Source organism: Babylonia areolata, chromosome 30 (genome assembly GCF_041734735.1).
Source record: "Babylonia areolata isolate BAREFJ2019XMU chromosome 30, ASM4173473v1, whole genome shotgun sequence".
In the NCBI taxonomy this organism is placed as follows: Eukaryota; Metazoa; Mollusca; class Gastropoda; order Neogastropoda; family Buccinidae; genus Babylonia; species Babylonia areolata.
The window spans coordinates 20,859,614-20,874,250 of record NC_134905.1 but is presented as its reverse complement, the minus strand read 5'-3'; the positions used below and the strand labels follow the sequence as shown (position 1 = coordinate 20,874,250).

Genomic DNA, 14,637 nt, shown 5'->3' with positions numbered 1-14,637 from the left:
TTTTGTTGTTGTTGTTGTTTTTTGTTGTTGTTTTTTCTCGTGTGTGTGTGTGTGTGCTTCAGTTAAAAAAAACAAACAAGTCGTCTCAGGAAAGAGCCATCGAGCGCATACTCTCACACATTTGTGCACGCATGTGCAAGCTCTCTCATTCTCTCTCTCCCCCTCTCCTTTCTCTCTCTCTCTCTCTCTCTCCTCTCTCTCTTCTCTCTCTCTCTCTCTCTCACACACACACACACACACACACACACACACACACACACACACAAACAAGCGCGCGCGCTCACACACATGCACATACACACATCATTTAGTTCGGGAAATGAACATTGTGACGACCTTGAAGCTTTGTACATGATATGCCCAAACACCATAAGATTTAAAGCATTTGTTATGGAAGCTGTTGTGAATCCTTTGTCAGGCTGAACAGAACAGGTGTGAAGAGAAAAAAAAGGAAATGAAAAAGAAGAAAAAGAAACAGCAGCAAACCCGCGTTGGACATACTGTTTATTTCCCCAAAACGAGCTTCATATGTTGTTAAAGACACTGACATCATGTAGGCTTTAGATGAGTATAATGTGTGAACTTTGCAAAGAAGCTGAGGTCGATCTGTTTAGAATAAGAACAATTTCCTTTTGTAAATTTATTATTATTGTTAATAATGATTTGATGGTATTAGTAATGATAATAATGATGAATATGCAGAAACGTGAAGAAAAAAAAACGTTTAATGAGACAATTATTGACGGCAGAGCAATGCTGAGATGCGGGGCTCCATTGGTTATTATTTGGTTGATTAATCAGTTAGTTAATTGATTGATTAATTACTCCCTCCTTAACATTTTAAAGCCTTACCCGCACAATCTCATTCTGCCACTCTCTATATCTTTATCTATTTCTCAGTTAAATTGAATACCATATTCTCAATTCTCATCTCAAACTCAAAGCAAATTGGTCCTTTTTTTAAACTTTTTTTTTCTTATTATAATAAAAGTGTTTGATTGATTATCAGCTATCAAGTCATTATTCTATGGTGCTGAGTTGTTTTGTTTTGTTTTTTTTTTTGGGGGGGTTGTTTGTTTTTTTGTTTTGTTTTTGTTTCGTTACACATTGAAATGATATTGCACACATATCTTGTTTGTACAAACTTACGAAAAGCAGAAAAGTTTACAGTTGTATTATGCAGTGTAATTGACTTGCTTGCGAAACATGCAGTGTATATATGGCGCAGACATGACGGCTGGTAAAGGCCACACACACACACACACACACACACACACACACACATATATATATATATATATATATATATATATATATATAATTGCACACAGAGCTTGCTGTCTGTCATCAATGTAGTCGTACAATGTGTTGGTTTTAGATTTGGAGCAGAAACTATTGTCATCATTGTGAGTTCAGGCGAAATGGGGTTTGGTTTTACCCGGTGTATCGGTTTTGGAATTTGTCCCTCGTCATATTTTGACCCCCAGCAATAAATATGGATGACGATCGCTTTGGGTGCTGTCAAGTGTATTGCTCTTCCACAAACCCCAAATAGCCAATAGAGTGGTGTGGAACATTCCAGAAAAAGAAGGAAAAACAACTTACAGAAAGCACACGCCAAAATATACTCAGAGTACTTTTTTTTTTGCATATGCCAAAGGAACTCCAGAGTACATTTGGTGTGAGGGTGGATTTCGTGCGCTCAATTCAGAACTTTGGATGTCAACAAAGACATGAAAAAACAAAAGAAGAAAGCAGCAAGAACGAACAACAAATAAAATCAACAACAACAGATAACACTAGCCTTTTCAGAAAGGTTATAAAAAGTGCAAATGTATTGAAACTGCTAATGTCCTCAAATATACTGATATATATTTCTTTTTTTTCCTGGAGAAGCTTAGTAGGCTGGGGGTGGGGGGTGGGGGTGGGGGGATGGGAGTGGGGGGATACAAACAAACAAACAAAAGGGCAGTAACTTTAGCCCCAACACGGGCAGACAGGTCTTCTTGAAGTCAGCACTGTTTGTCATAATATCCCAGGTTCGAACACAGGCCAGTCACAATGAACAGAATGGGGGACACAGCCGGAAACTTCTCCACCCCTCATGTCAAATTACAGATCATGAACACACACTTTTGTTTCCAGGGACATTTTGTACCTGAGGAACTTTTTTTCCCCCATTTTTTTTGTCTTCTTCCCCTTGTTAAAAAACAACAACAAGCTGATGAGCAGTGCAAGCCGTACTGGCTTTTAGTTGTCTGCTCTTGGAAAGGGGTGATGTTTACTGCCCTTGTTTTGAACTGAATATTTTGATTATACCCCTAGCTTCATTTTTTTGTGTTTTTTTAATTGCTTCTTTGAAAAACAAAACAAAACAAAATGTCAGGAATCTCAGTTGTGCGTTGTTTGTGAAGATGACAATTGATTTTTATATATTGTATGCAAAACATGTTTTAATGTCTTAATTTATTCATTTATTTCGAGGATGTGATCCATTTTTTCAGGTCCTTAAACTTCGGTCATTGAGACTAAGCGGGTTGAATGATAAGTTTATTTGGTTGGGGTCTTTGCTTGTGGAAGAAAATAAAACACGAAGAAAAATAATGCTGTTTGTGTGTATCTGTATGTATATATATATATATATATATGAGAGAGAGCGAGAGAGCGCATACATTCAAGCGCGTGGTATGTTCAGACATCAACACGTGGGAGACACTTGCTCTGGACCGTCCAGCTTGGCGCAGCAAGATCACCACAGGAGCCCGTGCAGCTGAAGCCAGGCACAGCGAAAGCTTTCTGTGCGCAAATGCCCGAGCAGCATGCACTGCCACAACAATACCCACTCACGTGTGTCCGACATGTGGGTGAGCCTTCTGGGCCCGGATTGGCACTGACACATCAATGGCACAAGAATTTTAAAGGCACTGACACATCAATGGCACTAGCTGTTTACAGGCACTGACATGTCAATGGCACAAGCTGTTTAAAATCAAAGTGTTGGGTAGTGCGAATTTTTACTTATACACGCTATATTTCGAATGAAGAAATGCATTGTTATGTATCACTTGTTTCATCTCAAAGGATTTCTCTGTGTGAAATTCGGGCTGTTCTTACTGGGTAGAGCGCATCCGTCGCGAAGGTATAACGCGACTTAAATTATTATTTGTCTGGAAGTGTATTCGCTTTACTATCAAAAGTGTTTTTTTTTTCCTACAGAATGTTTCCATTTTTGTTGTCGCCGTCGAGGGTTCTTTTACATGCACCGAGTGTTTGCTTGCACAGGAGACCTCGATATAGCGTCTCATCCGAAATACTAGAACGCAGCCTACCACCACTCAAGGTCTCGTCGAGAGGTGGAAGTAAATATGGGATTCGAACCACGTGGACACTCGCTTTCCCAGCTGGCCGCATTGCCACAAGACCACTGTGCCACTGTCCACTGAGGTCGAGGTCATGCACCTTTGAAATTCTTACTGATTTTTTTGTGTGTATTTGTGTATCACAATGAATGCCTCGCTTTGCTAATTTATCCACTATTTCTCTGACATTTTCCAGATCCATGTACCCTCCCGTTCTCTTCGCTCTGCTGCCGATGATGATAGAACCTTCCTCGTCCCAAACTACAAAAGAGAACCAGTACGGTGGTCGAGCCTTTTCATCATCATCTGGTGTTCAAATATGGAACTCTTTGCCTCACCACATCCGTCACAGCCTCCTCACTGCCTTCCTTTAAATCTAACCTCAAGACTTTCCTCTTCCAGCAGCATTTTCTCTAGACCTTCTCTCAATCATGTAAGTAGTTAGTTGATTGTGTAGGTATATTTGTAACGCTGTGTTTTGTGTGCGTCGATTTTATGTGTGTATGTAGGTATGCATTGTACGTAGGAGTTTGTATGCGCATATATATGGGTTTTTTTGTGCATGATTGTGAGTTGAGGACTGAGTGTGTTTCGTATGTGTGTGTGTGTGTGTTTGGATTGTAAATTGTGAAATGTGTGTGTGTGTGTGTGTGTGTGTGTGTGTGTGTGTGTGTGTGTGTGTGTGTGTGAGTGATCAAGAGGGAGAGGGAGAGAAACAGACAAACAGAGACAGAGACGGGGACAGAAAGAGAGACAGATTCCGAGAAAGCCTAATTGTTTGTAGATTAAAGAGCTGGAAAATGTTTACCCTTTTTTTTCTCTTCTTTACTTTTTTCACTGTCTGTTCAGACAAGGCGAACAAATGATTATACTCATTAATTAAAAAATATTTTTTTAAATGTCAGTGCAAGCATCACTTTGAAGTGTGTATACTGTGTGCACATATAGAAAGAACAGTAAGTGTTTGTGTGTTGATATGATTATATCGACCTACACGTCCCTGTATGTTTATAATTATGTGATGTTCGAGGTTGTACATGTGTGTGTGTGTGTGTGTGTGTGTGTGTGTGTAAGAATGCGCACACGTATGCGCGCACCGATGTATTCCTTGTGCGGATTTTTATGCATGTGTATGCGGTTGTGTGTGTGTGTTTGTGTGTGTGTGTGTGTGTGTGCGCGCGTGTGTATGTGCGTGCGTCCGTGCGTGCGCGTGTGTGTGTGTATGTGTGTGTGTGTGAGTGAGTGAGTGAGTGTGTGTGTGTGTGTGTGTGTGTGTTTGTGTGTGTGTGTGTGTGTGTGTGTGTTTGTGTGTGTGTGTGTGTGTGTGTGTGTGTGTGTCTGTTTGTGTGTGTGTGTGTGTGTGTTTGAGTGTGTGTGTGTGTGTGTGTGTGTGTGTGTGTGTGTGTGTGTGAGTATTATAAGCATGCGCACATGTATGCGCGTACCGGTGCATTGTTTGCGTGGATTTTTATGCATGTGTACGCGGTTGCGCGCGCGCGCGTGTGTGTGTGTGTGTGTACGTGTGTGACAGAACGGGACGTCTGAGAGAGACGTTTCTTCCGAACAAAATCAATTATTTCCCTGTTGTTGTTGTTTTTGTTGTTTTTTTCAGCTCATTAATTCCACTAGCTTTTATAAACACCCAGCATCTAGAACAAAAACATAGCAGTTGTAGTTCACGACTCGCTTAACATCCAAACGAAAAATCCAACACACGACATTTGTAACATTTCGTCACACACTTTCAGTCAAGAACTTTCTGTATTCGTCTAGCTTGATTTACCAAAAAACAAGAAGAAGGAGGAGGAGAAGAAGAAGGAAGAGGGGGAGGAGGAGGAAGAGGAGGAGAAGAAGGAAGAGGAAGAGGAAGAAGAAGGAGGAGGAGGAAGAGGAGTAGAAGAAGAAGGAGGAGGAGGAAGAAGGAGGAGGAGGAAACCAAAAAATACGAGAGGAGTAGCAACAACAAGAACTATTGTTAAACACACCCAAGCGAGAAAAAAAAAAAATGTCCAAAATCATCATCAACACAACAACACAGCAGCAACAATCCGTTAATATTTCTAATCAGACGTCGACGGCGGACATTATCAGTTCAACAAAACACGAAGCAGGCCTGATTTCCGACGAGACGAGGGACGCCATCTTTGCTGTGTACACGTGGATGATGCCCACGAACAGCTTGCTCACGATTATCTTCTGTGTTGTCAATGCAGCCGTGTACTGGCAGCAGCGGGCGGCCACGTTCGCTGTATACCTCATCGGCGTGGATTTAGGTGGGCGTAGTTCGTGTTGTATTTCTTTTTCTTTTTTTTTTTCTTTTATTTTTTTTTTTCACGTGATTCCGTGGGGAGGGGAGGGGGGGGGGGGTCGTGGGGGTGGAGAGGAGTATTGATGGGGGAGGCGGGGAGTGGGGGAACGAAATGTAAAGCGCTTTGAGCAGTATTTCTGGAGAAATGTGCTGTATAAATGTCCTTTCTTCTTCTTCTTTATTGTATAACGCTTTTTTCTTCTTTTTTTTTATAGTCACAACATATTTATATATGTGAAATTCGGGCTGCTCTCCCCCCAGGGAGAGCGCGTCGCTACTCTGTGAGCGCCACCCTTTTTTTTTTTTTCTTCTTCTTTTTTTTTTCTTCTTCTTCTTCTTCTTTTTTTTTCTTTTTTTTCTTATCCTTTTTCCCCCTGCCTGCAATTTTAGTAGTCTTCCTATCGAAGCGGGTTTTTTCTACAGAATTTCGCCAGGAACAACCCTTTTGTTGCCGTGGGTTCTTTTACGTGCGCTAAGTGCATGTTAGCACACGGGACCTCGGTTTATCGTCTCATCCGTCCGCGAATGACTAGCGTCCAGACCACCACTCAAAGGCTTGTGGAGTTGGATGGGGGGGCCGGGGGGGGGGGGGGGGCGGGGGGGGCGGGGGGGGGGGGGAGGGAGGGAGGAGAAAATACTGGCGACTGTGCCGGGATTCGATCGAACCAGTGTGCACGTTCAGATTCTTTCGCTTCCTACGAGGACGCGTTACCTGTAGGCCATCACTCAACAGTGTTGCTGGGGGTTGTACAGAGTGAAGCGTACTAAATTAATCAATCAGTTGATTAATTGATAATTATTATAATCATTAGTGGAGTGATGGCTTAGAGGTAACGCGTCCGCCTAGGAAGCGAGAGAATCTGAGCGCGCTGGTTCGAATCCACGGCTCAGCCGCCGATATTTTCTCCCCCTCCACTAGACCTTGAGTGGTGGTCTGGACGCTAGTCATTCGGATGAGATGATAAACCGAGGTCCCGTGTGCAGCATGCACTTAGCGCATGTAAAAGAACTCACGGCAACAAAAGGGTTGTTCCTGGGCAAAATTCTGTAGAAAAATCCACTTCGATAGGAAAAACAAATAAAACTGCACGCGGGAACTTTTTTTTTTTTAAATGGGTGGCGCTGTAGTGTAGCGACGCGCTCTCCCTGGGGAGAGCAGCCCGAATTTCACACAGGGAAATCTGTTGTGATAAAAAGAGAAAAAAAGATAAATACATTATCAAAAAGAGATTCAAAGGCACTGGGGCATATCCACTGTGCCCAGGGTTTCGGCAGATGGCAACAACAAATACTGTGTCCGCGAGGGTGTAGGTTCGAATCCCGCTGTCTTGCCCTTTCTCCCAAATTTGACGTAGCGTATATGGATTTATCACACTCAGACAGACATGTAGTATTTTACGGGTATGAATGTTTTGTTTCCCCCTCCCCCCCCCCCCCCCCCTCCACCACCACCCCGCCCCCCATCAGAGTGGTAGGATGAATAGTCTTCTTCTTCTTCGTTCATGGGCTGCAACTCCCACGTTCACTCGTATATACACGAGTGGGCTTTTTACGTGTATGCCCGTTTTTACCCCCGCCATGTAGGCAGCCATACTCCGTTTATTGGGGGGGTGTATGCTGGGTATGTTCTTGTGTTTCCATAACCCATCGAACGATGAGATGGATTGCAGGATCTTTAACGTGCGTAACTGATCTTCTTCTTGCGCGGTATACACACGAAGGGGGGTTCAGGCACTACTAAACAGGTCTGCACATTATGTTGACGTGGGAGATCGGAAAAAATCTCCACCCCTTTACCCACCAGGCGCCGTCACCGAGATTCGAACCCGGGACCCTCAGATTGAAAATCCAACGCTTTAACCACTCGGCTATTGTGCCCCGTCGCCGGTCGATTTAATCTTCCCTGGCCAAAGCCAGGAACTAATTCACACCTGGGTGGAGTGAGTTTGTATTTGTATTGTGTATTTCTTTCTATCACAACAGATTTCTCTGCCTGGAATTCGGGCAGCTCTCCCCAGGGAGAGCGCGTCGCTACACTACAGCGCCGCCCTTTTTTTTTCCCCCTGGCGAGCAATTTCATTTGTTTTTCCTATCAAAGTGGATTTTTCTACAGAATTTTGTCAGGAACAACCTTTTTGTTGCCGTAGGTTCTTTTACGTGCGCTAAGTGCATGCTTGCACACGGGACCTCGATTTATCTTCTCATCCGAACGACTAGCGTCCAGACCACCACCACTCAAGGAAGGTCTAGTGGAGGGGGAGAAAATACTGGCGAGTGTGGGATTCGAACCAGTGCGCTCAGATTCGCCCTTTATTTCCAAGTTTGACTGGAAAATTCAAACTGAGCGTCTAGTCTTTCGGATGAGACGATAAACGGAGGTCCTGTGGGTGTAGCGAGCATTTTGCGCAGTGAAAAAGAACCCATGAAAAATCATACAAAAAAAAAAAAAAAAACAGAACAAGAAAAAGAAAAAGAAATCCACCCTGATAGGTACACACACACACACACACACACACACACACACACACACACACACACACACACACACACACACACGTACAGACACACGCACACACACACACACACACACACACACACACACACACACACACACACACACACACACACACGCACACACACACACACACACACACACACACACACACACACACACACACACACACACACACAAGGCCTGACAAGTCGCGCGTTGGGTAACGCTGCTGGTCAAGGCATCCATCCTACCTAGCAGACGTGGTGGTGTAGCGTATATGGATTTGTCCGAAAGCAGAGAAACTCTGAAACTGAAACTGAATCTATTGCTGTTTGTTCTTTCTTCCCTCTCTCCTCTTCCTTCTAGGGGACGGTCTCTGCGCCGTGGTCAAGCTGTGTTCCAACGTGGCTTACTTCACCCTGCCCCCCACCTCCCTCCCACGGCCCCTCATCGACTGGTACCTGGCCGAGTTCCTGGCAACCAGCTTCAGACGGGCAGGCACCTCTCTGAACACGCTCGCGAGCCTGGACAGATTCTTGGCCATCGCTTTCCCCTTGAAGAACTACCACCAGCACAACAACAACAGCTCCGGGAAAGCATTCCAGCGACCTGTGGTCATTGCGGTTTGTGTGTTTGTAGCGTCCCTGGCCGCTCATAGTTTTCTGGCGTTTGAATATCACGTGGTTTTGGGGGAGGACGGGCATTGGAGGTTGACACCGACTGAATGGAAATTGAAGAATGCTGAGGTTGTCGTCACGATGGAAACTGTTAGCGGTATCGTGTTCGCCTACGCTCCTCTGACGGCTGTCGTGGTGTTGAACGTGCTGTTGGTGATCATGCTGCGTGTCCATACTGCCAGTATCAAAGGAGTGCGTGCGGCACGTGGTGCGACACCGACAGACAGTGGTGACGTCACCAAAACGTCGCGTGTTCAGCGCGTGCCGCCTGCTCCATGTAGCTTTCTCTCAGACGGCATCCCCCCCAAAGAAAAGCAGGACTCTCAGTCTCACGACGAAGAAAACGCTAGAGAAACCGACAGAGCGAAGGTACTGCTTCAAAGTGCCAGACCCAGTTCTTTTTCAGACGATACTAACCCAGGCTCCGATCATCTTTGCAACAACGAAAACATACCATCCCAAGCAAACAAACTGTCCTTGACTGCCATTGTCAATAATGATCAGAATGATCATCATCATAATCATAATCATAATCCGCAGAATCGTAGAAAACTGTCAAACTCCGAGAATCACATCCTCCACCACTACCACACGGCTTCCAACTCAGAAGTAGAGGCAGTCACCAAGACAACCTCCCCTCCGAAACATCGTGACGACACTTCCGTCACGCGCATGGTCATGCTCTTCACCACCGTCTACTTCCTCCTGGCCCTTCCCAGCATGCTCTGCTTCACGGCGCGCTCCCTACTTCCGGAATACGGCCCGGGGGGGAGGGAAGCTAACTTGTATCAAACGGTCTCCACCGTCTCCATGTTGCTGTCTCATCTGACAGAGCCGTGTCTCTTCTGGGTCAGCTTCTCCTACAGTCGTCATTTCCGCCGCGCGCTGTTTCGCCTGCCCTTCGCTAGGTGGTGGTGCTGTGGTCTCCGCTGGTTGGCTGTGACGTCATCTGGGTCGGCGACGTCATCAACCTCCTGTGACGTCAGCGGCAGTCGCAGCTCCAGCAACCGTGGATGAGGATGGAAGGAGGCGCTTTCCGAGAGTTATGTTTCTTGACATTCTTCTTCTTCTTCTTCTTCGTTTTCTTCTTTTTCTTCTGTTTTTTTTAATGACTTTTTGTTTGTTTGTTTCGTTTCTCTCTTTCTCTTTCCATATGCCTGTGACGTCAACATGAGAAACAACACACACACATACACACACACACACACACACACACACACACACACACACACACACACACACACACAATTGGCGTTTATAACGTTTCCATTTTCCCTAGCGTTGTCTCTCCCTGCTCACCCTCCACACATACACACACTTTTTACCCCCCCACACCCCCCTCCCACAACCCCTACCCCCACGTTTTTGTTTTTGTTTTTGTTTTTCCCGTCCAATATCACTTCAAATGGAAAGACGTTAACTCTCTCCATACGAACGGCAAAAGAGACGACGTTAACAGCGTTTCACCCCAGTTACCATCACCAAAATATTGCAAGCGGAAGGCTCTTATACTGAAGAGGTGAATGTTGACAAAGAATACCACAATTCTGACGACGGAAGCTAAAGCTTGGATCATTCAGACACCCACTGGACATCCGAGGGGTGTGTGTAGAGAAGAGAGGACTGGCCATACTGAGCGCCTTAAAAGACAACTGGTTGTCAGTCAGCTCATCCCAGGTAGACAGCCTGGTGTGGCAAATGATTCCGTGTTGTTGTTGTTTTTGGAGGGACTCTTGACTTAATAAAGGCGTCAAATATAAATATATAAATGATAATAATGATGTTGATAATAATAATGATGATGATGATGGTGATGATGATGGTGATGGTGATGATAATGATGGTGATGCTTCTGCTGCTGCTGATGATGATGATGATAAGCGGGCAGCAGCATCGTTATCATTATCATCATCTTCATCGTCACCCTCCTTCTCCTCCTCCTCCTCCTCATCATCATCGTCATCGTCATCATCATTGTCATCATCGTCAACCTCCTCCTCCTCCTCCTCATCGTCATCATCATCATTATCATCGTCGTCGTCGTCGTTATCGTCGTGGTCGTCGTCGTCATCATCATCATCATCATCGTCGTCGTCGTGGTCATCATCATCGTTGTCGGAGATGCACAAGGGAAAAGTCATGTTTGGGAGTGTGTTCAGTCAGTTCAGTGCAGTCAGCTGGCCAACACACTCACTCAATGTGACCTATACTCTGTAGACTTCGTTTTCATGTTTTCTGCTTGATAATAATAATAATAATAATGGTACTTATATAGCGCTGAATCTTGTGCATAGACAAATCTAAGCGCTTTCGCACCAGTCATTCTCACGCACGCATAACTCTAAAACTGGAGAAACTAAAGACAAGGAAGAGGCAGGGAAGGGAGGCTATTTTGGTGGGGGAAAAAATGGTCACGTTGCTTCGTGTGCGTAGCGCCTTAATTTTGTTTAGACTCGCACGTACATAGTTACGACTGAACATAATTTTCTACATTGTGCGGATATGCTTGCAAAATAGTTGGAGACGGAATGGCATGCACGCACACAAATACAAGAGCGATTTAACTCTCTCCATACGAACGGCGAAAGAGACGACGTCAACAGCGTTTCACCCCAATTACCATCATCAAAATATTGCAAGCGGAAGGCTCTTATACTGAAGACGTGAATGTGGACAAAGAATACCACAATTCTGACGACGGAAGCTAAAGGTTGGGTCATTCAGACACCCACTGGACATCCGAGGGGTCTGTGTAGAGGAGAAGAGAGGACTGGCCGTACTGAGTGAGTTAATGTTTAATGTCTGTATACTCTTTTTTTTTTTTCTTCTTTTTTTCTTTTTTTTTTTTTTTTTGCTGCTTATATCTTGTGAAAAATCACTTCCTATCATTGTTGTTATTAACATGTGATGTCTATAACACATACTCAATTGAACGCGGACAAAACTGAAGCAATGATCATAGGAACTAAACAAAAACTGTCTTCCATCACAATTGACACAATCAAACTTGGCAGTACATCCATCCCTCTTTCCACGTCAGTCAGGAACCTCGGTGTTGTCCTTGACAATACACTGTCCATGCAAAAATTTATCAGTCAGACATGTCAGTCCTGCTACTGTCAACTGCGACGCATCAGTTTCCGTCCGGAAATATCTGTCCACTGACCCAACATCTAGACGTCGTTTCTCTCATTCTCTCTCGCCTTGACTACTGTAACTCTCTATTGTCTGGTCTGCCTGCTTCATCCATTCAGTCCCTTCAGCGCATACAAAACTCTGCTGCCAGACTCGTCCTCAGAAAGAAAAGATCTGAGCACATCACTCCTCTTTTGCAACATCTCCACTGGCTCCCTGTCTCACACCGAATAAAGTACAAGATCAGCACTCTATGTTATAGATGCATTCACAAAACTGCCCCTTCCTATCTCTGCGGCTGCCTTCACCTCTACACTCCATCTCGCTCACTATGATCGGCTTTGGATCCACTCTGTTTACGCATACCCAGATTCAAGCACTCGACCGTTGGCCGCCGTTCTTTCTCTGTTTCTGGACCTTGCGATTGGAATGAACTTCCTTTTTCGCTTCGTCAAGTCTCCACACTCAGCTCTTTCAAGTCTGGCCTTAAAACCCACCTCTTCCCAAAATAGCCTCCCTTGCCTGCCCTTCCTTGTCTTTAGTTTCTACAGTTTTAGAGTTATGCATGCGTGTGAATGACTGGTGCGAAAGCGCTTTGATTTGTCTCTGCACAAGATCCAGCGCTATATAAATACCATTATTATTATTATTATTATTATTATTATTATTATCAACCGGTGGGCGTGTCAGCTGTGCAAACCACACAAAAACATCCAGGCTGGGTTTCCCCCGCATGAGGCAGCACCTGACGAGGTGGAGACGACATCTGTCGCTGTTTAATTAATAGCTGAGTTGGATGGATGTCGTATTGACTGGTGTGTGTGAAATTGAGGTCCCCCCACACCACTCCCCCCCACCCTAATTGCCCTCTTCTCTCTCCTCCACCTCCCTTACCCCCACTCCCGGCACACAGAGAGAGAGGGTGGGGGGGTTGGGGGGGAGGGAGAGAAAGAGAAAGAGAGAGACAGCGAGAGGGAGTGGGTGAGAGAAGGAGGGGGAAAGAGAGAGACAGCGAGAGAGAGAGGGGGGGAAGGAGAGAGAGAGAGAGACAGCAAGAGAGAGGGGGGTGAGAGAAGGAGGGGGAGAGAGAGAGAGGGGGGGAGGAGAAGGAGGGGGAGAGACAGAGAGGGGGGGAGGAGAAGGAGGGGGAGAGAGAGAGAGAGGGGGAGGAGAAGGAGGGGGAGAGAGAGAGAGACAGCCAGAGAGAGAGGAGGGGGAGGAGAAGGATGGGGAGAGAGAGAGACAGCGAGAGAGAGAGGGAGGTGAGAGAAGGAGGGGGAAAGAGAGAGACAGCCAGAGAGAGAGGGGGAGGAGAAGGAGGGGGAGGAGAAGGAGGGGGAGAGAGAGAGACAGCGAGAGAGAGAGGGGGGGTGAGAGAAGGAGGGGGAAAGAGAGAGCCAGAGAGAGAGGAGGGGGGAGAAGGAGGGAGAGAGAGAGAGAGACAGCGAGAGAGAGAGGGGGAGGAGAAGGAGGGGGAGAGAGAGAGAGACAGCGAGAGAAAGAGGGAGGTGAGAGAAGGAGGGAGAGAGAGAGAGACAGCGAGAGAGAGGGGAGGAGAAGGAGGGGGGATAGAGAGAGAGACAGCGAGAGAGAGAGGGAGGTGAGAGAAGGAGGGAGAGAGAGAGAGACAGCGAGAGAGAGAGGGGGGGGAGAAGGAGGGGGGATAGAGAGAGAGACAGCGAGAGAGAGAGAGGGGGAAGGAGAGAGAGAGACAGCGAGAGAGAGGGGGTAGAGAAGTAGGGGGAAAGAGAGAGAGAGAGGAGGGGGAGAAGGAGACAGCGGGAGAGAGAGAGGGAGAGAGAGAGGGGGGAGAGGGAGAGAAAGAGAGAGAGAGACAGCGAGAGGGAGAGGGGGGAGAAGGAGAGAGAGAGAGACAGCGAGAGAGAGGAGGGGTGAGAGAAGGATGGGGAGAGAGAGAGAGACAGCGAGAGGGAGAGGCGGGGAGAAGGAGAGAAAGAGAGAGAGGGGGGAGGAGAAGGAGGGGGGGAGAGAGAGAGACAACGAGAGAGAAGGAGGGGGAGAGAGAGAGACAGCGAGAGCGAGAGGGGGGTAGAGAAGTAGGGGGAAAGAGAGAGAGAGAGCCGGGGGGGGAGAAGAAGGGAGAGAGAGAGAGAGAGAGACAGAGACAGCAAGAGAGAGAGTGGGAGGAGAAGGAGGGGGAGAGAGAGAGAGACAGAGACAGCGGGAGAGAGAGGGGGGGAAAGGAGAGAGAGACAGACAGACAGACAGACAGACACAGAGAGAGACTTTGACACTTTATAGTCATTACCTGTAAGGGTCTATCAGACAGACAGACAGACAGACAGACAGAGCTTACTACAGCGCAATGTCAGTAATAGCTTTCACGTCAGTGGGGGGGAAACTGTCATAAAGTGAACTGCGGTGCGTCCGAACAGTGTTGCTGTGTGTTCGGAGAATCTTGTGAAAGTACATGTAAGTGTTGAGGTTTTTATTCCTGTTCATTGATTCAATTATATGGATAGGCCCATATCTATCTATCTATCTGTCTATCTCTATATATGTGTATATGTATATATATATATATATAGAGAGAGAGAGAGAGAGAGAGAGAGAATTTTGGAATGGAATGGTTTATTCACAATCAGGCCACAGCCCCTAGTGAAGGGGGTATACGTATAAACATAATACAACTCAGCGAAAACA

The 14,637-nt window shown here is 46.0% G+C and overlaps 1 protein-coding gene across 1 annotated transcript; it reads left to right on the top strand.

Annotated features, from left to right (window-relative positions):
- The first annotated feature begins 5,364 nt into the window (after positions 1–5,364).
- On the top strand, positions 5,365–10,060 carry LOC143275480 (uncharacterized). Its single transcript, XM_076579629.1, has 2 exons — positions 5,365–5,632; positions 8,528–10,060. Exons 1-2 carry the CDS (start codon positions 5,365–5,367, stop codon positions 9,853–9,855), a joined length of 1,596 nt encoding a protein of 531 aa, XP_076435744.1. The 3' UTR covers positions 9,856–10,060.
- The last annotated feature ends 4,577 nt before the right edge of the window (positions 10,061–14,637 follow it).

Bases quoted from the DNA above. Each gene is read 5' to 3' on its own strand.
- LOC143275480 (XM_076579629.1), top strand. From the start codon at position 5,365: ATGTCCAAAATCATCATCAACACAACAACACAGCAGCAACAATCCGTT. The intron at 5,633-8,527 runs GTGGGCGTAGTT...TCTTCCTTCTAG, and splicing joins CCTCATCGGCGTGGATTTAG to GGGACGGTCTCTGCGCCGTG.